Genomic DNA, 24,778 nt, shown 5'->3' with positions numbered 1-24,778 from the left:
CCAACAGTCCTGGACAGGACAGTCCCGGGTGTCCTGTGATGGTGAAGGGGAAGGGAGAATGGGAAAGCCTGGGTGGCTGCTCCCTTTAAGCTTATCCCAACAGAGAGGGATCGAGTCTTGGAGCTGGTCCTCCTTCTATGCCAGACCTGCCTGGCTACTGAAACGGAAAACAAAAAAATTCCGATATCCCTTAGGGCTTAGTTCAGGGACTGTGTGAAGACTCCATCTGCAATCCACAGCTGTGGGAACCAGCAAAAGCTTCAGATGAGACACCCAGCAGGGCTGTCGTCTTCGCCTTAGCTCCTCTCATTTCCCATCTTTAAGTCCATCTGGTGTATTTTCTATTTCAGGAATTGCAGTTTTCAGTTTTAGAATTTTTGTACAGATTCATTTTTGCTTGTTTCTCATCTCTCAGGAGCACGTCTCTTCATGAGTTGGTTCTCATGGCAGCTCTGAGCGGTGGGCTCTGACTGCAGGTCACTGTATCCACAGTGACTTTTCCCCTGGAAGATGTTCCGGCTATCCTGGCTCTTCTGGACTATCTCCTGGACATTGTGAAGGATTAGGTCACTGTCTTTCTCACAGGGGAATGATGAGCCAGGCTCCAGCCCCCTTCAGTCCCCTTCATGGAAGTCTGGGCATCTGGCAACCTGCACCTTGCATTCAGGTCAGGGGTCAGCCAGCAAGCTTGGCAGAGCTCATACCCAAACTCAGTCTCTCGCTTTACTTCCCTGATTTCCCAACTGGTCCAAGCCCTGCCCTCTAGTTCCTCAAGCCAATGGAACCAGGATGCCTGCCCGAGTGTGGTCTGCCCACAGCACTGGCAGCAGTGAGAACAGCCATCACCGGGCAAGTGCTGGGCCCATCCTGTCCTCTGGAGGTGGGTGCTGTTGCTGGCTTCCTGCCTCCAGGTAGTGGTCCTCAACACCCCTGTGGTTTTAGTGGGCGCAACAGGAGCTGTTGGGATCAGAAGTCGCTGTTTCCCATCTCAGAAAGAGATCCTTTCCTTCCATTTCCTCTCTGAAGAGCTGTCAGGGTATCTGCAGGGGCAGCAGGTGGCCAGGCCCGTCAGGAGCAGGTGATGCACTACTCTAGGGTAAATAGAGTGGACAGATGGAGTAGGTCCGGCTCCGCTAGCAGGCTTTGGATTCTTAAACGCCGTCACCAACAGGCCTGGTGCACTGCAGGGTGCACCCCAGCCCAGCCCCTCCATGCAGGCCGCATTTGGCTACAAGCCACACATGGCTCCCTGGCTGCTGCATTCATCTGGACCTGTGGCTGCAGGGGGCGCAGGGCCAGGAGGGTGGAGATTGGCTCTCACTGTGGTGTTCTGGGGGTGTGCCCAGAGGACGGGTGTGCGAGGAAGGCAGTTCTCTTAGGAGGCTGATAGGGAAGTCCAAGTGGGCCCAGTCACTCGCTGGCACAGCTTGCCATATGGTCCTCCTTCTACATGCACCTCACTACCTCATCAGAGGCCAGACCACGGTGTTGTCCTGCTGTGGCTTCCCCAAGCATCAAGTGGAAATGAACACAGAACACTGGGATTCTCTCCTCTGAGCTTTGTGCCAACTTGCTTCACTTCCACATAGAAATTTCCTCCATGATTTCAATCAGTGAATCAGGCTGCTGCTTTCTGAACTGTACTCAGGCATGTGCCCATCTCCCTGAGAGAACTTGGGTTCACTTGGTGGGAGCATGAGGCAAGCACCCCAATCCCCATGTGAAGCGCACAACTGGATATTCCCACTGAGAGCTCACTGCTTCTGTGTATCATGGGAACACATGCATCTGTGTGTGAACACACATGTGTGTCTTGTGTGAACACATGTATGCATGCCTTTGTACACATATTACAGTCTTAACATGAGGAGACATCCCTCACTCCATCTTGTCCAGGTGCTGCCCTACTCGCACTGTCACAGCATTGTACTCTTGTGTCTATCTCGGGGCAGCAGTGCGCACCACGCCTCAGCAATGCCTCTACTCCAACTGTACACTCAGCTGGCTGCTCCCATGTAGGTTGAAAAATTTGGCTCAGTCAGGGCCGCCCCAGCCATCCACCTTGCTGAGCTCTTCCCAGGCCAGGGGCACCAGCAACTCTTGGTGCCAGCTCTTAGGCCTCCCTGTGTGTCTCTTCTGACAGATCTAGACCCTGGGGAGCAGGCCCCAAGCTTTCTTCCATGGTCCTCCTGGTGCCAGGGTAGGTCAGGCATATGGCCCCAACTCACCAAACATCTGCTCATCACATAACAAATGCACTTGGGGTATCCGAGGCTGACCTAGGAGTGACAGCAGCTTGGAGCAAGGCTGCGAGTCAGAAGGCACTTCCTGCTGGACACACAGGGGCTGCTGGGTGGAGGCTGAACTCAGGCAACAAGGAACAGACACTGCCAGCTCTGCACGCCCTGCTGGCTCACCTGCCCAGTGCGTGGCCGGAGGAGAGTGGACACCAGCATTGCCCAGCAGGCTACAGGGGGCCGAGCCACAGAGTCTTCCTCCACTGTCCTGATGCCTCCTCTGTTGTCTCTATCATAATCCTTGCCACCACCACAAACCTGATTCCTGGACAGTGCCCTGGGATTATGTGCCAGCAGCTTCCCGCTGGCTCCGAGGTGTTTCCATGCAAGTATGACACTGTGAGATGCTGGGCCTGGGCTGCCTGGAGCCCTGCTCACTACCTCACTGTGAGACGTTGCACACAGGCTGGTCCAGAGCCACCCTTTTGATGGGGTTCAGGTTTCAGAACAGGGCCCCCGCCACAGCCACAGTCATCCTGTCACACTGGACAGAACAATGGAACAGCTAAGGCAGGCTCAGGGCAGGACCCTCTGCCACTGCTGGCTAAAAGTGGCCAGATCGCCCTCCTCCCCAACCTCAAGGCTGGTGACTCACTGTTCCTTCCCCCGCAAGCTGCACACTCCCTCCAGGGAGACCCCAGCCAGCGCCCTCAGCTGTACTGTGGACAGACCCGACTCCCCTGGGCCTGGGCCCACACAGTGAGTGCTGTCTGAAGTCACCAGGTGCGCAGTGATCGCTCCCCTGGACGTGGGGGCTGCTGTGGTGGCTGAAGCTGTGGATGTGAGGTGGGAGGGGGTCCCTCCAACAGCAAAGTAAAGACCTGCTGGTGGAGGTGGGCTCTGGGCACATCCCACGAGAGGCACTCAGGAGTACCCCCAGCGGCAGGCGCCATATGCATGGTGCCAGAGTGGCTCTCACAGGCACTGACTATGTGATGTCTGTCCCACTGCTCCTGGACTGCGTGGCCTCACTGTCCTACTTGGAGGAACACAGGGCTTCCCCAGCCGGAAGATAAGTCCTGTTCCCAGGGTCTTTGTACAAGGTCTGCCCCCGAGAGGAGACTGAGCCAGCCAAGGACAGCAGACAGCCAGATCAGGCCACACTGACCCAGATGGCCCGAGGCCAGGGTACTACAGCTAGAGGGGAAACAGTAGAGCAGGAGGCGAGGTGTGCAGAGAAGCCACCAGGTGCCCACCCTGCCCTCCTGCCCGCTGCCCTCAGGTGGGCCCTCTACAAGCTGCGCTGGCGGGAGGCCTGACTCTGCCTTGTGTGAGGGACTGGCTTTGGCAGTGTGGCTCAGCTGGGAGTGCTCTGCTCTGAGGGAGGCGGGGAAATGTCCCGGCAGCATGGGTGCAGGTGGCTTAACTTCCAGAAGCCTGGCAGGCGGTCAGACAGGGCCTCTGCTCGGCACAGCCGGCTGCTGAGAGCTGGGCTGCATGGCCCAGCCATACTTGAGCTGTGCAGTCCAGCTTCCATGGCCTCACCCGAGAAGGCTGGCTGAGACACCGTGAGAGCTGCCGGCAGCAAACCACACACAGGCCTCAAAGGGTGGTCTTTCTGGGGAATGGACATCCAGATGGCGGCAGGGAAGGGACCCCAAGCTCTCAGCCCCTGGTTGCTGCCCACCTGCTCCGTAGATCACGGCGTACACCACCCTTTTGGTCTGCTCTCTGTCCACGTGTGTCACGTGTTCCACAGGGATGTCCTTCCTATGTGGAAAGATGGCAGGGGTCAGGGATGGCTGGCACTGTTGGCTATTTGCACCCTTGTCCCTGGAGGGCCTGTCCCATGAGTCAGGGACATGTCCCACACCTGCGGCTTCTTACTGCCAGGGTCCCTAGAGGAATACAAATGCTGTGGTCGTAACAGCCAGGGCACAGCCAAACTGCGAAGCTTGCACAGATCAAATCCAGAAAAGGGGCCAGTGCTGTGGCACCAGCATCCTGGCTCCTCTGCTAATGTGCCTGGGAAAGAGCGGAGACCGGCCCCAGTGCTTGGTCCCTGGTAGCAGGTGGAGAACCCAGAATTCCAGGCTCTCTACGCTGTCCATTTGGAGTATGAACCAGCAGATTAAAGATGATCTCTCACTTGCTCATTCACTCTGCCTTCCAAATAGTAAATGTATTGAGGGTAGCTTGTGGAGTTGGCGTTGCGGCACACTGGGTGAGGCTGTCACTTGTAATTTGAGAATCCTACATGGGGACTGGTTTGAGTCCCAGCTGCTCCAGTGACAATCCAGCTGCATGCAATGGAAGACTGCCTGCTCCCCATGCGTGAGGGAGAAGAAGCTGGAAGAAGCTTCTAGCTGCTGGCTCTGGCCTGCCCCAGGCCTGGCCAGTGAGGCCATCTGGGGAGTGAACCAGAAGGTGGGTGATCCCTCTTCCCCTTCTCTGTAAAATATACAGGTAAATAAACAGGTGTTTAAAAATAAATAAAATAATTAAGTGTTGCTGCTGCCCAGCAGCGGTGACACTAAAACGATGAGGCATACTCTGGGGGGTCTGGGAAAACATGAACCGCCACCGGACCCTTCACTGCCAAAAGTGGCTGCGTTTAAATCCTTCTCTCCGCTGCTCCTGTCCCCATCAGTCTAAGCTTTCCTCCCCGCTTCTACAGCTCTCTCTCCATCTTTCTCGTCCAGTATTTCTCCGTACTGCTTTTACTGCTTCTGTCTGTATCCCTCTTTTCTACTTTCTCTCCGGTACCCTTCCTCTCGCCTGTTCTTCTCCCTCATTCCCATATTTCTCTGTCTGCCGTCTGTCCATCTGTCGTCTTCGTCCCAGTCCGTCAATCCGTCTGTCCGTCCCTGTTGTCTGCGCCTAGTTTTTACCGGCTACTTTTATATAGTTCTCCACCAATCACTTCTCCCCGTGTGTCCACTTGGCGCTATGTGATAAGCCAGTAATCACAGTGAGGGCATTAGCCTATCCCTGTGACTTCCTGTTTACCTGCTGGCGAGACCAGCTCTGCCTCCTGGTCCTGGGCCAGCCGCCATCTTGCCACGGCCCCTTTCCTATTCTGGGGAGCGGCTTCAGCACCCCGCTCCCCATAATTACGGAAAAAAAAGCTTCCACTTGACTTACTCAGGGTCATCTATAGTTAAAGAGGACAACGGCCAACACTGTGGTGTAAGAGGTTAGTCTGCCCCAACCCCCAGCCTCACCCTGGCCCAGCCGTGCTCACGCTGGTCACTGGGGGGCGGATGGAAGACTGCACTCTATTTATCTCTCTCTGTATTCCATTTGTCTGCAACTTGGCCTTTCAAACCAATCACACTATCTTTCCAAAAGACAAGACTGCAGCCTTAACAAAGGGCTCTGATGCCAGCTGTGGGAGGGATGGAGGACACACAGTGGGGAGGCAGGGAGGGCACACAGTGGGGAGGCAGGGAGGGCACACAGTGGGGAGGGATGCAGGGCACACAGTGGGGAGGCAGGGAGGACACACAGTGGGGAGGCAGGGAGGGCAGTTGGAGACAGCCCAAGGTCTTGGGTTCCTGTGCCCACATGGGAAACCCAGAGGAGGCTCCGGGCTCTTGGCTCTGGATTGGCTCAGCAGCCACTTGGGGAGTCACTCAGTGGACGGAGGATCTTCCTCTCTGTATCTCCTTCTCTCTGTATATTTGACTTTGCAGTAAAAATAAATAAATAAATCTTTAAAAAAGTCTGCATAAACTAGAAAAAACCATCACTCTCTGATTAGAGTGCAATAAAAGTATAAATGAAAACAAAACTGCAAGATTTCTTCAAAATAGACCAGACAAGCCTGTGCTCTCTTTAAGGATTATAGTGGGTTTGTGGGGCTGCGAGTGGAGCCCCTGAGCCTGTGACTGTGGATCTGGGTGGGCGCAGGGCAGGGCGGGGGTGCGGCTGTGTTTCTGGGCAGTCGTTCTGTCTGGTTGCAGAGGCTTAGCGATGCTGGCTGCCCAGGCGGGTCACTGCTGAGGGTCCTGTGCTCATGTGGAGAAGGGCACAGGTGCCCTGTGTGGTCCAGAGCCCAAACGGGCAGGGTTGCAGCCACTGTGGCTAACTCCCTCCAGGAATTGATCGCTTAATGAGACAGGAGATGAAGGTGTGACTGTACTCTCCCCGCTACTAGCCACAATGATCTAACTCTACCATGTCGATCTGGGTGTTACTCTGGGTTTGTGGGATGACAAGAGCTCCCTATCCCACTCAGTACTCAGCCCTGGAAATCTGAAGGAGCAGACACTCGACTGAGCCACAGAGGCACGGGTGGAAGATACACACGAGAAGGAGAGAACCCACAGGCCTTTCCACAAGTGCCCCCAAGCAGATGCAGAAATGCAAGAACTGTGAACAAGGAAGACAAAGGAAACAAAGAGACGGAAGAAAAATGAAACTGAAATCAGAAATTAGAATCAAGGTGGTGGAATAGGGTAAGGACACATTTAAACAGAAGGAGAAACATTAGCTGGTATGAAGCAGAGAGGGGACATTCCAGGAAATAGGAGAGGCCAGAACAACAGCAGAGGGGCACCTGGAGACAGAGAGACACAGGAAAGCACTGGACATAACAGTGTAGTGTGGCAGTGCAGTGACTGATACCCCAACGGCATTCAGCAAGTGGCAATCTAAACTGTAGCGACAGCCAGAAATCCACCAGCAACAAGGTGGAAAGGGATATTTACCAGGAGCTCAGGAGGCAAACACAAAGAACTGCTTGTCCTTGTAGTGTGTTAGATTTGACCAGGAGCAGAGGCAGTGCGGCAGGTCCCAGACGGGCAGTGTGGGAACAGCATGGATTTCAGAGCACAGTCAACCCCCTAGAGCCGAACTGGGCGCCATTTTGTGAAGGGCGGCAAAGACTATGGACCAGGACTATGCATGCACTGAGCTGGGAGTGAACTCATTTCTGGCTCAGCGAATTGCAACAACGTGGCATCCTACAGGTTCCACACAAGATAGGTCCAGGTAGCCCTCAGACCTGACTGCCAGCAAATCAAGAATTCTAGTAGTGGCACATCAGGTGCCATTTTGTGCAGTGAGGCAAAGGCTTTAAGACTGCAGGGAAGGAGGGCGGCAGAGGACAGTGGGCTTCCTTGTGATTACATCTGTCAGTTCACCATGGAGTTAGGAAAACCTAAAGCAAGTATATCCCAGAGCTCAAGCCAGGGAAAAGCCTATGAGAACAAACACAAAACGGGCCAGCAGCGGCAGAGATGGGGAGTGACCATTCATTTTGACTCAAGCTTGAGTAAACTAAGGAGAAGCTTAGATGTGAAACCCTATAAATGCACTGAATGTGAGAAGAGTTTCAGTTAGAATTCAACTCTCTTTCAACACCAGTAGATCCATACTGGGAAGAAACATCACAGATGTGCTGATTGTGGGAAAAGTGTCTTTCAGAGTTCTAATCTCATCCAGCATCGGCAGATCCACTCTGGGGAGAAGCCCTATAAATGTGATGAGAGTGGAGAAAGGTTTAAAAGGAGCTCCAATCTCATTCAGCACCAGAGAATTCACACTGGAGAAAAACCCCACCAGTGTCTTGAATGTGGCCGCTGCTTCAGCCGGAGTTCCCACCTTATTCAACATCAGAGAACGCACACTGGGGAGAAACCTTACCAGTGTCCTGAATGTGGCCGCTGCTTCAGCCAGAGTTCTCATCTGAGGCAGCACATGAAGGTGCATGAAGAGGAGAAACCCCCGGAAAACCCGGGGTAAAAATAGCAGGGCCAAAACACTTGGTGTCCTCTTGGAAAGCTGGGAAAGGACGGAAATCGGCGGCTGGTCTCCGCTAAGCAGGGAGCACTGCCTCCGCCTTCTTTTTATATATATATATATATATATATATATATATATATATATATATATATATATATTCATTTATTCATTAATTACATTGTATTACATGACACAATTTCATAGGTACTGGGATTCTCCCCACCCCCTCCGCCTTCTTTTTAAACAAGAATAAGAAGAGTAAAGTTGTAAACGGCTGGAGATGCTTTACAGTGCAGCATTTTATACTGGATCTTTTACCTGAAGGGAAATGTTGGGACTTTAGTAACTTTATTGGGATAGAACAAATTACACGAGCCCAGCCACCCTGCTTTCTTCCCTGTGTGACATGGAACACAAAGAACTGAAAGTATGTTTTGAGAAAAACATGTTATTGACCTCTTGAAATTGCTTCCTGCTTCATGTTAACAAAGATTGTCACACGTAATGACAGGTTCGTGAAAGCACAGGCGTGCCATTTATTGAGTTTTAGGACCTTCTGTGGAAAGAACAGTTAGAAAGGAGAATAATTTCTGTTGGTCTTGAAGTTCTTAACAGATGAGGTTTTTTGCTTTACAGTTTTGTGTATTAGCCATTGGTTTACGAGTGTGGCTCAAGATTCAGTATGGTTAAAATGTATTCAGGGTCACAGATTTATAACCAACGAGGCCAACATTGTTAACATTTTTTTTCTTTCTGCATATGGCCAGTTAGAAAGAAAAGAAATGGAAAAATTTCTGCTTTTCACCAAATTCTTCATAAGAGATAACCATGGGATCCAGTATGAGAACTGAATTGCGTCCTACGTGTATGCCTGCTAATGGCTTCTTTATGATGTGTTACTGCTATGTCCCTCGATTTGCAGAAGCTGGGACGAACATCTTCATCCTCGTGACCTCATCGGGCATTCTCTCTTGCTCCCAACAACTGAATGAGCCCTTTGGAGCTATATGAATAAACAGATGGTTTCACCAACACAATCTCGGTTTGCCTCTTACTCATTACAAACCTACAATTCAATTCACATGCCTCATTGCTTTCCAAGACTGTGAGCTTTAGATTTATCTTAAATGTCTGTGAACAACAGAAGTCGTTTGATGTAAGTGTCATCGTATTGTGGCTCCTTTGAATTTAGCCTTTTCTGCATTTCAGGAGTTAAGGTTTATAAACCTAATGTCAGAGTGGTGCCTGGTAGCAGCTAATCTGATCAGCCTTCAGCTCAGGTTTTATCTTCTATTGAATACTAACATTCTTCCAATTTTTTTTGATATCTTGTAATCATGTAGTTTCTGCTGCACTAATGACAGTTATCCATAGAAATAAAAAATGAAATATTTTGCATACTGAAAAAAAAAAGACTGCAGGGAAAACAGTGAGGTGTGCATGTGCTGAGCTGTGAGTGAAGTTATTGAGCACAATGCGTTGTAATGGTCCCAATGGAAAATAATACCACATTGGCATTATATGGGTCAAGATAGGTCCATGTGGGTCTCAGACCTAACGGCCAACAGATTCTGGCAAGATCAGCACCACCACCAACCTAGCTATCTAGGACACCTGGTGTCTCCCTAATCCTGGGAACTGCTCCAACCGCAAGTGGGATGCTGATGTGTGCAAAGTGAGAACTTCAGCCACTAGGTTACTGAGCCAGGCCTTAACTCTGCCTTTCAAACGAAGAAATCGATCTTTATGGCAAAGACATTATCACTGCATCATGCAGAGTGGCTACACTCTGGTGTGTTTGGAGGCACTGTAGTTGGCGGCAGCTCGGAGGTTTGGTCCTAGCTGGCGGGCATTCCTTGGGCAAGCAGACCATCCATCAAACTGATTTTTAGAGATGATTTCTACAATTTTTTCCAAACTCCAGTTTTGATGTATAACCATACAATCTAAGACCTTTTCAAGGAAATGATCCTTTGAAATATTACTAATTATTTTAGAATAAAACATCTAATTTTTTTTCTTTTTGAGTCTGAACCAATAGAGAATTGACCAGAAACAAACAATTTAAAAATTGTGTGTTTGGTCTTGTTCATTTTTTTTAACATGTACTATTTTAGACCTCTGTTTAGAACATAAAAATCATTTCCACAGTGACTAATTACAGGGTAAGTCACAGATATTGTATTACTAGTGCTGCCGGAGAATCAGAAGCGACTATCATGCAGATGTTAGAAACTCATCTTCCAAAGTTCTCCCAACAACTCAAACGAGTGAGAACACAGGAAAGGGGTTGGTGCTGTGGCTCATTGGTTAAGTGCCATGGGCTGCAAGCACAGCCATCTGCATTGGACACAGGTTTGAATCCTGGCAGCTCCGCCCTCTTGATCCTGCTCCCTGATGGAAATGCACCTGGGAAAGCAGCGAGCGATTTGAACCACAGAGATATGTGCCCATAGTTCGCTAAACGATCACCTAAACATTTCAGTATCTTTGGAGTGATTGTAAGTGGTCATGCTTTTCATTTTGATTTCTGCATGTTCATTGTTGATTAATTCTTGTGTGTCGGTCTAGGTTCTCTGGCCTTGCTGAACTCACTTCTTAGTTCAAGGAGCTAAAAGTTTCTTCTGTGCATTCCTTGAGATTTTCCACATCAACAAGAACATCATGTGAGAGAGACGGTCTTACTTCTTCCTTTACAATCAGTATGACATTACCGGCAGGAATGTCAATATTCAACATTATCAGTTGTTCTGGACATTAGCGGAAAACTAGCATAAACATGCTGTTGGCTAGAAGTTGTTATGCTTATTTAAAGATGCTATTTAACAAATTGAAGTTGCTCACCTACATTTCTAGTTTGCAGAGAATTTTTGTGTACATTTTAATCATTTCTTCTATGTATTTGAGAGGGGAGAGAGAGAGAGAGAGAGAGAGAGAGAGAGGGAGAGAGATTAGGTTAATTGGTACAAAACACCTGCAACAGTTGGGGTTATGCCAGGCAAAAGTTGGGAGCGAGAAAAGCCAGGAACCCAATCCAGGTGTCCCCACACGGGTGGCAGGAACCCAATCCAGGTGTCCCACACGGGTGGCAGGGACCCAATCATTTGAGCCATTACCAGATGCCCCCAGCCTGTGCATTAGCAGGAAGCTGGAAGTAGGAGCAGGGCTGAAACACAGCTGCTCTGATAAGGAATGCAGGCAGGCTCCCCAGTGGTATGCTAACCATTAACCAACTGCTAAGACTTTTTTTAAAAAAAATCATGAATAGGTGTTAATTTTGTCACTCTGTACATCAATTAATATGAATATATTCTTTTTTTCTCTTTAGCTCAATGACATGGTAGAGTACACTGATTTCATTTAAAAATTATTTATGTGAAAGAGTTACACAGAGGGAGAATGGGAGGGGGAGGAGGGCAGAGGGAGAGGCCAGGGGGAGGGGGAGCAGGGCAGAGGGAGAGGCCGGGGGAGGGGGAGGAGGGCAGAGGAAGAGGCCAGGGGGAGGGGGAGGAGGGCAGAGGGAGAGGCCAGGGGGAGGGGGAGGAGGGCAGAGGGAGAGGCCGGGGGAGGGGGAGGAGGGCAGAGGGAGAGGCCAGGGGGAGGGGGAGGAGGGCAGAGGGAGAGGCCAGGGGGAGGGGGAGGAGGGCAGAGACAGAGAGGGAGGGAGAGAGCCATTTCCATCTTTTGGATAACGTCCCTAACGCTCACAAGAGCCAGGCAGCACCAAGGTGCAGCCAGGAGCCCACCACAGGAGCCATCAGCTGCTGCCCTCCTGGCATACTGGCAGCCAGCTGGAGCAGAGGCACAGCAGCTGATTTGTAAATCGGCATGGGAAGTGTCCTGAGCTGTTGTGTCAGGGAAGCCACAGGCTCAAGTTCCTTGGTGATAGGGTTAGTTGTCAAGGTGAATGTATTCCTGGAACTCTGGAATCTGCATCCTGTCATGGGAAAAAACCCTGCTGTCTGAAACAGCAAACAGGAGATAGGAATGATCTTGGAGTTTTTGGAATTTCTGGGAAGGACAGTTACCTTCGAGGCATGCTATTTCTGTCTACACTGAAGTGATAGGATTGGAATCCTGAGCTTTTGCGTCGTAAATCTTTATTGAAGTAATTGGATCAGAATCCTAAACATTGTAAATTTTTACCTGCTCCATGTCACTAAATAGCCCCCATTATGTATTTACCCAATATCATGTAGCTACTGATTTCCCCCTAGATACTTGCTATAGAAACTCCACACATATTTTGTTCAAGGCACTTCTTGCTCATGGCAAGAGCATGCCCCTGGACTGGAAATTAAAATCACTTCACTTGCCATGAGCATCAAATTAAAATCATTTAACTCGTCTTGGCGTCTCACTCGATTTCACTGAACCTCAACACCTTGGGAGCCAGAGCAATGTTCCGGTTAAGGACTTCACGGAAGGTTTTGGTAGGACGTCTACATACTCTACATTGTTAAATTTTAAAAATAAAGTGATTCATTGTGTTCTCCTAGTCTCCTTTGGAGGGCCACAGGATCTTCAGTTTTGTCGATATTTCTAGAGTTTCCACATTTGATTGACTTTTTAAAGAATCAGCTTCGGCTGCAGTGACTTCCTGTTTCCAGTCGCCTTGATTTGCACTCTTAGGATTTCTTTCCTACTTGGTCTGCATTTACTCTGCTCTTCTTTGTCAGGATTTTTGAGATAGAAACGGATTACCTATATATCTTCTTTTATTTCTCTTTTTAAAAATATTTTTATTTTGAATTTTTGAATTATGGGGTACAATTTCGTATAGACTGGGATTCCCCCAATCTCAAACCCCCCATAGATTTTCCCCATTTTGCTACAATGGTAAAGTCCTTCGTAAGGAATCATAATTCCATCAGTCTCTTAATTATGTGTACCCCAACATTGCTGGTACAGACAATATCAGACAGTCCAGCATCCCATTGTCTGCACATTTCTAACAGTTTCATTGGGAACCCATCTTTCGTGTGGAAGCAGGAATGGATGTTCCATTAAACCTCCACATCTGTATATGATAGATCCCAGTACTCCATCACTATACATTTACATAAACGAGAAGCCATGAAACAAAGTCAATGACTTCAGCAGCAGCAACAACAACAAATTACAGCACCGTGGAAAAACGCACCACTGAGTAACCAACACATGGGTGACAAAAAGGAAACACAAAAGTCTCTTGGGAAAAATGATGCCACCATGTAAACCATGAGCCAGCAATGAATTCGACAAGAGAAAACAAAGTATTTGGAATAAATAAAGTTGAAATAAAAAACATCAAAACACATGGGATACAGCCAAAACAAACAAACAAAAACCAGTATGGATCGAATTATTGGCATTACACTTTCCATGCTGGTTTCCTTATATTAGACAGAACATATGGCATATGTTCTTTTGTGATTGACTCATTTCACTGAGCATATGGTCTCTAATTCGGACCATCTAGTTGCAAATAATTAATTTCATTCTTCTTAATAGCTAAATAATATTCAATGGAGTTGATGTACCTCAGTTTCTTTACCCGCTAGGCCATGGTGCTGGGCCCGATGTACCACAGTTTCTTTAACCACTCTTCTTTGGAAGCACATCTGGATTGTTTCCATGTCTTTGCTATTGTGGATTGTGCTGCTACAAGTATAGGATTACAGATCCCCTCCTCACATGCAGATTTAATTTCTATTGGGTATATTCCTAGCAGCGGGATAGCTGGATCGTATGGCAGATTTATTTGCAATTCTCCAAGCACTCTCCATACTGATTTCCACAGTGGCTGTACTAGCCTGCACTCCCACCAGCAGTGAAGGAGGGTATCTTTCTCCCCACATTCTTGCCAGCAGGTGTTGTTAGTTGAGTTTTGAATGTAGGCCAGTCTCACTGGAATTTAGGTGGTATCTCAACGTGGTTTTCATTTGTATCTCTCTGATGATTAGGGAGCCTGAGCATCTTTTCATGTCTGTTAGCCATTTGAATCTGTTCTTTTGAAAAACGTCTGTTCATTTCCTTTGCCCATTTTTTCACAGGGTTGTTATTTTTACTGTCCCTGGATTTCTGAAACTCTTTGTAAATCTTGGATATTATTCCCTATCACTTGTGTAGTGTGCAAACATTTTCTCCCATTCTGTTCACTGCTTTCTCACTTTGTTAATTATTTCTTTTGCTGTGCACAAGCTTTTTAGTTTGATGTAGTAACATTTGTTCATCTTGGCTCTGATTACCTTTGCTTTTGGTGTCTTTTCTAAGAAGTCTTTCCCTGTTGCTCTATCTTGGAGAGTTCTTCCTATGTTTTCCTTTAATAACTTGATGGGTTCTGGATGTAGATGTAGGTCGTTGATCCACTGAAGCTGATTTTCATATAATGTGATAGGTGTGGGTCTTGCTTCTTTGTTCTGCAAGCTGCTATCCAGTTGTCCCAATAGCCATTTGTTGAATAGACCAGGCTTTTTCCCTGGATTGTTTTCCGTTCTCTTGTCAAAGATTAGTTGACTATACATGTGTGGGCTCCCTTCTGGTGTTTCTATTCTGCTCCATTGATCTTCTCTGTTTCTGTACCAGTACCAGACTGTTTTGATAACCACTGCCCTGTAGTATGTCTTGAGGTCTGGAATTGTGATTCCTCCAGCTTGAGTTTTATTCTTCAGGACAGCTTTGGCTATTCGTGGTCTCTTGTGTTTTTGCATGAACTTTTGCATCATCTTTTCTATTTCTGAGAAGAATGTTGGGATTTTGATTGGGATTGTGTTGAATCTGTATATTACTCTTGGTAATATGGTCATTTTGATGATGTTGATCCTGCCAATCCAGGAACATGGAAATTTTCCCCATTTTTGAAGATCTTCTTCTATTTCCTTTTTAAATGTTTTATAGTTTTCATCATAGAGGTCTTCCACATATTCAGTTAGCTTAATTCCTAGGTATTTAAGATTCCTCTCCTCTATTTTAAAGGGTGCTGTAATTACAATTTCTTTCTCAGCCATGGAATTATTTGTGTACACTAGTGCCATCGATTTCTGTTCATTAATTTTGTATCCTGCTACCCTGCCAAAGTCTCTTATGAGCTCCAGCAGTGTCTTGACTGAGTCTTTTGGTTCTCCTATGTAGAAAATCATGTCATCTGCAATTGGAGATAATTTCAGTTCCTCTTTTCCAATTTGGATTCCTTTCATTCCTTTTTCTTGCCTAATAGCTCTGGCGAGGACTTCCAATACTATATTGAAGAGTAGTGACAGTGGACATCCCTGTCTAGTTCCAGATTTTAGTGGAAAAGCTTCCAATCTTTCCCCATTTAGAATGATGCTGGCATTGGGTTTTTCGCAAATTGCTTTGTGTTGTAGAATGTTCCTTCTTTGCCTATCTTGCTTAGGGTTTTCAGCATGCAGTAGCGTTGGATTTTATCATATGCCTTCTCTGCATCTATTGAGATGACCCTATGCTTTTTATTTTTCAATTTATTGATGTGATGTAACACATTTACTGATTTGAAAATGTTGAACCATCCCTGCATGCCTGGGATGAATTCCACTTGGTTCGGGTACATGATCTGCCTGATGAGCTGTTGGATTCTGTTGGCTAGTATTTTGCTGAGGACCTTTGTGTCTATGTTCATCAAGAATATCAGTCTATATTTCTCTTTTTGTGTTGTTTCTCTATTTGGCTTTGGTATTAAGGTGATTTAGCTTCATAGAAAGAACTTGGAAGAATCGCCTCTCTTTCTATTGTTTGGAAAAGCTTGTGGAGGATTGGGGTAAGTTCCTCTTGAAACGTTTGGTAGAATTCAGCAGTGAAGCCAACTGGTCCAGGACTTTTCTTGGTTGGGAGGGCTTTAATTAATGATTCAATCTCAGTCCATGTTATTGGTCCATTTAGATTAATTGCTTTTCGATTCAGTTTGGGTGGATTGTATGTATCCAAAAATCTATCCATCTCTTCTAGGTCTTCTGATTTGTTCACATATAGTTGCTTGTAACAGTTCCTGATAATTCTCTGTATGTCTGAGGTATCTGTTGTTATATCTCCTTTCTTTTCTTGATGCTATTGATGTGTATTTTCTCCCTCTTGTTTTGATCAGTTGGGCTCAGAGAACCAGCTCTTTGGTTCATTGATTCTATGTACAGTTCTCTTGCTCTGTATTTGGTTTATTTCCTCCCTTATTTTGATGATTTTTTTTTCTACTAATCTTGGGATTGCTTTGCCGTTGTTTTTCTAGTTCCTTCAACTGCAAGATTAGCTGATGTACTTGATACTTTTCTAGTTTCTTGACATAAGCACTGGTCGAAATGAACTTTCCTCCTAGCACCACCTCGATTGTGATCCCGTAAGTTTTGATAGGTTGTGTTGATGCCTTCGTTTCAAGCAATTTTTTTTTCTTTTTTTTCAAGCAATTTTTTAATTTTCCCTTTTATTTCCTCTCTAATCCATTGCTCATTTAGTAACATATTATTCAATCTCCATGTGTTTGCAAGTCTTCTTGGGTGTTTTGATTCTTTGGTCTCCAGCTTCACTCCATGATGGTCTGAGAAGATGCATGGTATAATTTTGACTTTAAAATTTGCTGAGGGTTGTAACATGGTCAATTCTGGAGGTTTCATGTGTTGATGAAAAAAAGTGTTCTCTCTCTCTCTGTAGCATGAAAGGTTCAGTAGATATCAACTAAGTTCATTTACTCTACAGTTTGGGTGAGTTCTGTTGTTTCTTTGCTGAGTTTCTGGTTTTTTGACCTGTCCGTTGATGTTAACAGGGTATTAAGGTCTCCTATTATGATTGTATTGGAATCTATTTCTCCCTTTAAACCCATTAATATTTGTTTCACGTAGGTAGATGCCTTGGCACTTGCTGAATGGATCCTTTGATCATTATGTGGTGTTCTTCATCTCTTTTGATGTTCTTCACATCAAAGTCCATATCATCCGACGTAAGAATGGTTACACCCGCATGTTTTTCCTTACCATTCGCTTGGAATTGATGGCTACCACAGTAACTGGAGAAGGGTGGAGTTTGCCTCCAACCAAACCTGGAACGGATGGTGGAATTCTGGCGGCCCCTCAGGCAGTGAGACCACCATTGCACCAATGAGGGACACATACCCATTTCCCCCCACCAATAAGGACTGAGGCAACCCCCATCTTGGCTTCTGTGTCAAGGAGAGTTTAAGAGGGCGTCTTCCCCGTCTCTTCCGCGCTCTTCCTCCTCTGCGGCTCACTCCTTCACGTCTGTCCTTTCTGCTGCCTGGGGAAGGGAAGCCCGTGACTGTGGTTCCCTGAAAAAAGGCCATCTAAATTCTTAACATATATTTGGCAGAGTTATTCTTTTCCCTGGTGTCGGCAAATCTAACCTCTGGTGAGCGGCAAATCTAACATTTTGGCCAGAGGCAAATCTAACCAGAATATCTTTTTCCCTCCTTTCATTTTGTATATTCTGATCTGTTGGTGAGATGTGACTCATGTATGCAGCAGACAACTGGGTTTTGTTTTTTGACTCGATTCTCTAATCTATGGCATTTGATTGATGAGTTTAAGCCATTTACATTCAGAGTTATTATGGATAAGGGGCAGTTTGGTCCTGTCATTTTAGCGATATGTTGTTCTTTGGTTGAGTCTTCTGTTAGCCTTTTAGTGGGGTGTTCTCCACATTTGCCTTTGGTTTTGGTAGCTGCTATTCCTTTTTTCTTTCATGGGAACATTCTGAGTATCATTTGTAGGGCAGGTTTAGATAGGCAAATTCTTGAAGTTTTTCTTTATTGTAGAAGAATTTTATTTCATTTTCAAAGACAAAGGAAAGCTTTGCAAGATACATTATTCTGGACTGAAAATTTTTCTCTTTTAGAATCTGGAATAAGTCCATTCTTTCCTGGCCTATAGTGTTTCCTCTGAGAGGTCAGCTGTTAATTTGATTGGGGTTTCTGTATCTGTCACTTGATTTTTTTCACGTGTACATTTAAGGATTTGTTGTTGTTGTGGCTGTTGTTCAACTGAAAAGAGCTTGATTATCATGTGTTGTGGTGAAGTTCATTTTTGTTCAACTCTGTTGGGAGTTCTATGCCCTTCCTTTATATTGTTTTCTCCAGATTAGGGAAGTTTTCATTTATTATTTTATTTAATACACCTTTAATCCCAACTTCTCTTTCTCTGCCTTCTGGAACTCCCATAATTCTTATGTTGGGCCTTTTATCATATCTTTTAATTCTTGGATACTTTTTTTTAGCTTGTCCTAGCTCTGTTTCCAGCTTTTTGTTTATTTCTCTTTGGTGACAGGAAATATCTTCCAATTCTGAGATTCTTTCTTTTGTTTTATTTATTCTATTTTGGAGACTCTCCACTGTCCTTTGAATTTGCTCCATTGTGCTCTTAATTTCTGATACACCAGCCTTCATTTGATTCATTGTTGCTGTTTCTTGTGTAACATATTCCTTACATTCTTTGAACTGTTATATGTGCTTCTCATTGTTGATCAGAAGGTTTATAATGAGCTTTCTGAATTCTGTGTCCCCCATTTTCTCCATGTCTTTCTCAGTGAACTCTGAAGGTGCTTGAGGCTTTTGCCCCTTTGCTGCAAAGTCTTCAGTAGCATTCATAGTGCCTTTGTCTTTTCTTTTACCTTCTGTTATCATTAAACCTGCACGAAGGAGAATTTGCCAACCAGAATGGCGAATTCTTTTCCTTCGTACAGATTTCTTTGTTTCTTTTCTTAAAAAGATTTATTTTTTAAAAAAATTTTTATCGTAAAGTCAGATATACAGAGAGGAGGAGAGACAGAGAGGAAGATCTTCCATTCGATGATTCACTCCCCAAGTGACCACAAAGGCTGGTATTATGCTGATCTAAGTCAGGAACCAGGAACTTCTTCCAGGTCTCCCAAGTGGGTGCAGGGTCCCAAGGCTTTGGTACGTCCTTGACTGCTTTCCCAGGCCACAAGCGGGGAGCTGGATGGGAAGTGGGGCTGCCAGGATTAGAACTGGTGCTCAAATGGGATCCCGGTGCTTTCAAAGTGAGAACTTAGCTTAGCCACAGCACTGGGCCTTCATGCAGATTTCTAAGATGTATTACCTACAGGTCTACAAGTTGATTTTCTTTTTTTTTTTTTTAATTAATTTATTCATTAATTACATTGTATTACATGACACAGTTTCATAGGTACTGGAATTCTCCCCACCCCTCCCAAAACCCTCCCCCCATGGTGGATTCCTCCATCTTGTTACATAACCACAGCTCAAGTTCATTTGGGATTCCCTCGTTGCAAGCATATAACAAACATATAGTCCAGCGTCCTATTGTCCAGTCAAGTTCAACACCTTCTTAGGGGAGACTTCCTCTGGTCTGAAGGCAGAGCCAGCAGAGTATCATCCCGCTCAGTTAAAAGCTCCAACATACCATCAGCAACAATCCAGGTACAATGAGGCTGGTGCAGAGTCCACTGATTGACATAGTCCATCATACAGTCTCCCCTTGTCCAGTATTTCACTGCCAACATATAGCTGAGGTGGTTGGTTGATCTACTCCATCTTCTATCTTTTCTTGGTTAATGTTCTGATTCCTTCATTTTGATTGAAGGGATCCCCAAAGAAACTTTGAGGTGTTCCCAGATCAGGTTCCTATATGTATTAGCAAGCACAGTGCCCGCCTCAGTCCATCACCCCGATCAGCTGGTGGCTGCAACCACTGGGTTGGTTCTATTCTCAGCCCCGACCTCCACTGGAACCGATGAGTATTGCAGTCCATCCCGGCTCTGCCCATCACACACTTGACCCTCACCTAAACCAGTGGGAAGTGTGCTGGTTGGGTGCTGCGTTCCTAACAGGCACAGGCAGCCTCGCCTTGGCATTTTGTGTTGTGTACTGTTTTTATCACAACCGAACCTGGCCAGACCCCCACACAGCTCCAGCGCTTGGACAGTGGATGACGCGAACTGACTCAGCCAGGTCTGCCCTCAACCTGAGCCAGATGTATGCCAGTGGGACACTTTCTATAGTCTCTTCTGGGTTGTTAACCTCCATGCTTCCTGCGCTTATTTGTAGGGCCAGTGTCCTGTCAGAGGAACTGTTCAGGTTCCTCCATCAGACCCCTCCTGGAGTCATGTTTCGTGCATACCAGCAGGTCCATGGGCCAGCACCACTCATTCCATCTCTTGCCCCGGCAGGAGCAGCGGCCTTTCTTAACTCGTCTTCAACCCATTCTGGTTCCTGCTGTTGGAAGTTTCAGCCCAGCCAAGGCTCGTCCATAACCACATATAGCTCATACATGGCTCATTTGGGGTTGAAACCTGGCCGAGTCTATCCCACATCTACCCTGGTCCCCTGGTCCAAACTGTGCTGCGGTCTAACCTGGCACGGTGAGGCTTGTCCCAGTCCACACTTATGCCAAGGGAGACTACAACTGTGACCCGGCCAGAATCCAGCCCCCTTCCAGCTCCTGCGCCCCTTATTGGGAAACTCCACCCAGCCAGGGCCTCCCCCTAGTTCCCCAACCAGGCCAGTTCCCGGCCAGTATTAAGCATGCCAGTGGTTGCTCTGGGTCAGCTTAGCACATCCCATAGCCTGTGGCGTCTCCTGCCTTGTCTCCAATAACCCTAAGCCATCCAGTGGGGTCAGAGTTCCCACGGGGTTTGGTCCACACATCCCCGACACCTTCTACCCCCCGGGTATGGTTTTCAAATGCCAGTCAATGTCATGGTCCTGCCTACTGTGACCCCTCTGCTGAATCCTCATCCTGTTAGGCAATGGGGACATCCTGCTGGACAAGTCCAGATTTTGGCTCTTGAATGAACTGGTGTTCGGTATTCTGCATTATAAAGTGATTACAGGTTCTTCAGAGGAAGATCTACTGCCACTGAGAATCTTTAGGACTCGTTCACGTCCCCAAAGCACTGTGGGTTCAGGATGGAGCTACCCAAGCAGCATATCAAAGGACCAAAATTCAACAACTCCCTAGCCGGGCGGCCAGCAGGCGGAGCCTGGCGCCAAATGGTGCACTGGCCACCCGGGAGCCGCTCACCACAGGTATGTGGTATCAGGCCCATGTGTCCTACAAGTTGATTTTCATGTTCAATCAGTGCCCTGCATTTGGAAAACACCAGTTATCCTGAATATTCGTTCTGTTGGTGGCACTGATCTTGTCAACACCTGCTGGCCGATATGTGTCAGTGCCTCCTGGAGTTATTCTGGGTGGAGTTGGTAGTGTGCCTTGACAGAGCTGTTTTTTTTTTTTTTTTCTGGGAAGCCCATGTAGTGCTCTAAGATGGAGGTGATTTTGCTCCCAGCTTGTCTCTTGGGCAGCTCAGCTGTCCTCCCTTCAGTCTAACAGTGCCTCGTCCTGTGACACGGACATCTGAGTGCTTTACCACTGCTCCTCTTGCAGTTTATCAGTGATTGGAGCTCTTGCCTGTCTATGCAAGACGGTGCCCGTAGGGGTACCAACAATGATCTGGGGTTATCAGATGTCCACTCCATGAACCACACAGCCCCTGTATGATGGAATGCTGGTACTGCTTTCTCTGTGGGCTCAGCTCAGTGCAATTAGCTAGAAATAAGCCCACTCTGGACCTTCACTTGAAATCCACATTCGCTGCCCTGCTACACAAGATGACGCCAGACAGGGCACTGCTGGAGAGTTGGGGCTGCTGGCTTTCCACTCCAGGGACCACACAGACCCTGCATGGAGCAAAGCTGGTGCTGCCCTCCCTGCTGGCTGTTCTGTGTGATCAGAGATGAGCCCCCTCTGTGCCGCTCTGTCAACTGTGCCCTCCGCCTCTCCACTCAAGATGGTGCCCTGAGTCCCCTACTCTTTCTCCGCCTGTAGCTGACCCAAGCCACCCAGTGCGACTGGCAGGTCCCAACTGCACTCGCCTCCCGAGCTCCCCACACAGACCCAGGCTCCCACCTGGCTGCCACTAGAGCCGAGCGGAGGCCACTGATGGATGCCCGGCTGGCGCGGGAGCCCAGATTGCTGCCAGAGTCTGGACTGCCGCTCGCTGACTGCCAGTGGCTTTTTCTGTCCTGCAACACTGCTCTGCTACCACTGCTGCTTCCTGTGTCCAGGGAGTCTCCAGGTACCCCTTGCTTACTGCCTGACCCCTATTTTTACCTGTAATCTGCTTCTTGTACTTCACCTTGTCTAAAGATTCTACATCACACCAAATGTCTCTACCCTAATCCACCATCTTGCCCCATTAATAACACATTATTTCTAATGTGTTATCCTTGTTTCGAAGAATTGAGTGCTACACGTTTGCCTCTTGACATTGCTGCACCTATACCCTTTATCCAATCTATGTGTGTGTGTGTGTGTGTGTAATCTCTGCACCAACACCCATTGTGAATCACATGGCACTCCCGAAAGCTACAAAGATGGCAGGAAAGCTCAAGAGTTAGCCAGGCAATTGAGACACTTTTCCTTCTTGAACAAGACTTTGTATTCTTCTAGAAAGAGACACTTTAGCAAGGGCAGGCAAAGGCGCCCACCATCACTAGTACTCACTGGTGCGAGGTGGGGAACATCCAGCCCTGCCCACAAAACACCCTTTAGCCGTCTGCTCTGGCCTTACCAGGATAACCACAGGTGGAACCTGAAATTTAATAAATTGACAATAGGGGCCCGGTGGCGTGGCCTAGCAGCTAAAGTCCTTGCCTTGAATGTCCCGGGATCTCATATGGGCGCCGGTTCTAATCCTGGCAGCTCCACTTCCCATCCAGCTCCCTGCTTGTGGCCTGGGAAGGCAGTCGAGGACGGCCCAATGCTTTGGGACCCTGCACCCGCCTGGGAGACCTGGAGGAGGTTCCTGGCTCCTGGCTTCGGCCATTGCAGCTCCGGCCATTGCAGTCTCTTGGGGAGTGAAACATCGGACGGAAGATCTTCCTCTCTGTCTCTCCTCCCCTCTGTATATCTGACTTTGTAATAAAAATAAATAAATCTTTAAAAAAAAAATTGACAATAGACCATTTTTTAAGGTAATACTCCTGTGTCGCCCGTGAATGATATTACAAATTCCGAAATTACCTTTGGCAGAAATGACTCCTCCACCTGTGTTTAGGGAAACACAAATGGAAAGCATGGTGAGGCAGATGGCTAGCAGTCCATGAGAACATGGAGAAATTACATGCTGTAAGTGTGGAAAATCAAGTGTAATAGTGCAGCCACAGAAAATTGTCTCATAGTTCCTCAAAATGTTGAACCTAGGTGCCACTGAATCACAAGCTTTAAACAGTTAAGATGATAAAATATACTGACAGACATTTCATCATCATAAGTAGTGTTAGTATATGACTCAACAATTCTATTCTCTGGTATATCCCAAAGGCAAATGGAAACAAACACTGCTGATACATCACTCGTCGCAGCCAACGGCAGAACAACCCCAGAGCGCCTCATGAGGTGAACCAACAAATCAGCAAAACACTACTTCCTTCTTTGTGCTGTAATGGGTGGAACACAGTATTCTACTGAAAGGAACATGTCAGCCACAAGAAGAAACAGTTACTGCTCCCCCATGCCGTGAACAAGCCTTGGTCCCAAAGCATTGGGCCGTACTCGACTGCCTTCCCAGGCCACAAGCAGGGAGCTGGATGGGAAGTGGAGCTGCCGGGATTAGAACCGGCACCCATATGGGATCCCGGTGCATTCAAGGCAAGGACTTTAGCTGCTAGGCTACGCCACCAGGCCCTGGAACGTTCTTTAGTTAGATAGCAGTGAAGGCTGCACACTGCAATCAACGTCTAAAATATGACACGGTGACATTAAAGGATGGAATTCCACTCTGCAGAGTCTACTTTCCAAGTCTCTCTCGTTGGCTGTGGAACCCAGCAGGAACCCAAACACATGACCCTAACATGGCTGCTTCCTTGGAACGGGGAACAGAGCCAGACTCCAGCGACATGAGGGTAACCAAGTGGTGACTCAGCCACTAAGCCAAACAAAGACATGTTGAAAGCCAGGAGACGTGTTCCCTAGGGACCAACGGGTAGTGAGACCAGTGACACCATCACATACCAGGCTAAGCCACAGGCACATGGCAGAGGGTGCCTGGAGGAGCTGTGGGAGTGAGGTTGAGGCACACATCTATGGGAGCTCGGGTCTGAATGAGGCCCCAAGGCAGGACCCAGCTCGTGAGGCCGCTCTACGTGGCTGTGTTAACATTCAGCCCAGCCCCCAGTGCCGCCCCGGGGTCTGGCACATACCCCTTCTCTGTTTCTACAAGGACATGCCCTCTCTGCTACCTTGACGTAAGATGCTTTCCCCAAAATTTCAGGTTCATGTGAGTCTCACAGCGGCGGCATGTTTGGAGAGTTGCTTGCCTGAACCGTGTACTATGGACTCTTTGATGGGCCAGGTCCTTCCTGAGTCCCGTGCCCAGCAGAGTCCAGCAGGGGACACAGCAGAGCTGGTCTGCTTGCTCGCACCCCCAGCTGACCTCAAACATGGCGCATCACAAGAGGTGCTGCCTGAGGGAAGGAAGGGCCGACTGAGGTGGGGAGCCCAGAGGGGGCAGAAGGGAGCAGGCAGCTAGAGGAAAACATCAGCCTAGACGAGGGACACAGGCTTGGAAGGCGGCACAGGGGACACCAGGATGTGGGGTCAGAAGTGACATCACTAGGGCTGACCCCTGAGAGCAGCAGGGGAGGAGGGTGGAAGGGGTGATGAGGGAAGAGGGGTCCCAGAGCAGCAGGCTGTTCCTGCTACTGAAGGGCGAGGTGGGGGCACAGAGGGCAGGACTCGCCTCTGCAGGCAGGTGGGGGCACAGAGGGCAGGACTCGCCTCTGCAGGCAGGTGGGGGCACAGAGGGCAGGACTCGCC

At 47.7% G+C, this 24,778-nt stretch overlaps 1 protein-coding gene across 1 annotated transcript in view; it reads right to left on the bottom strand.

Moving 5' to 3' along the window:
• POLN (DNA polymerase nu) overlaps positions 1 to 24,778 on the bottom strand; it is an 87,620-nt gene that overhangs the window by 1,007 nt on the left and 61,835 nt on the right. The window contains exons 14-16 of the mRNA XM_058670396.1: positions 4,111 to 4,135; positions 3,925 to 4,007; positions 3,750 to 3,812 (exon numbers count right to left, since the gene is read on the bottom strand). Coding sequence (XP_058526379.1) covers positions 3,750 to 3,812; positions 3,925 to 4,007; positions 4,111 to 4,135 — 171 coding nt within the window. The remainder of the gene's footprint in view (positions 1 to 3,749; positions 3,813 to 3,924; positions 4,008 to 4,110; positions 4,136 to 24,778) is intronic.

The sequence above is a fragment of the Ochotona princeps genome, chromosome 11 (genome assembly GCF_030435755.1).
Source record: "Ochotona princeps isolate mOchPri1 chromosome 11, mOchPri1.hap1, whole genome shotgun sequence".
NCBI lineage: Eukaryota > Metazoa > Chordata > Mammalia > Lagomorpha > Ochotonidae > Ochotona > Ochotona princeps.
This window is presented reverse-complemented; position numbering and strand designations above follow the sequence as displayed.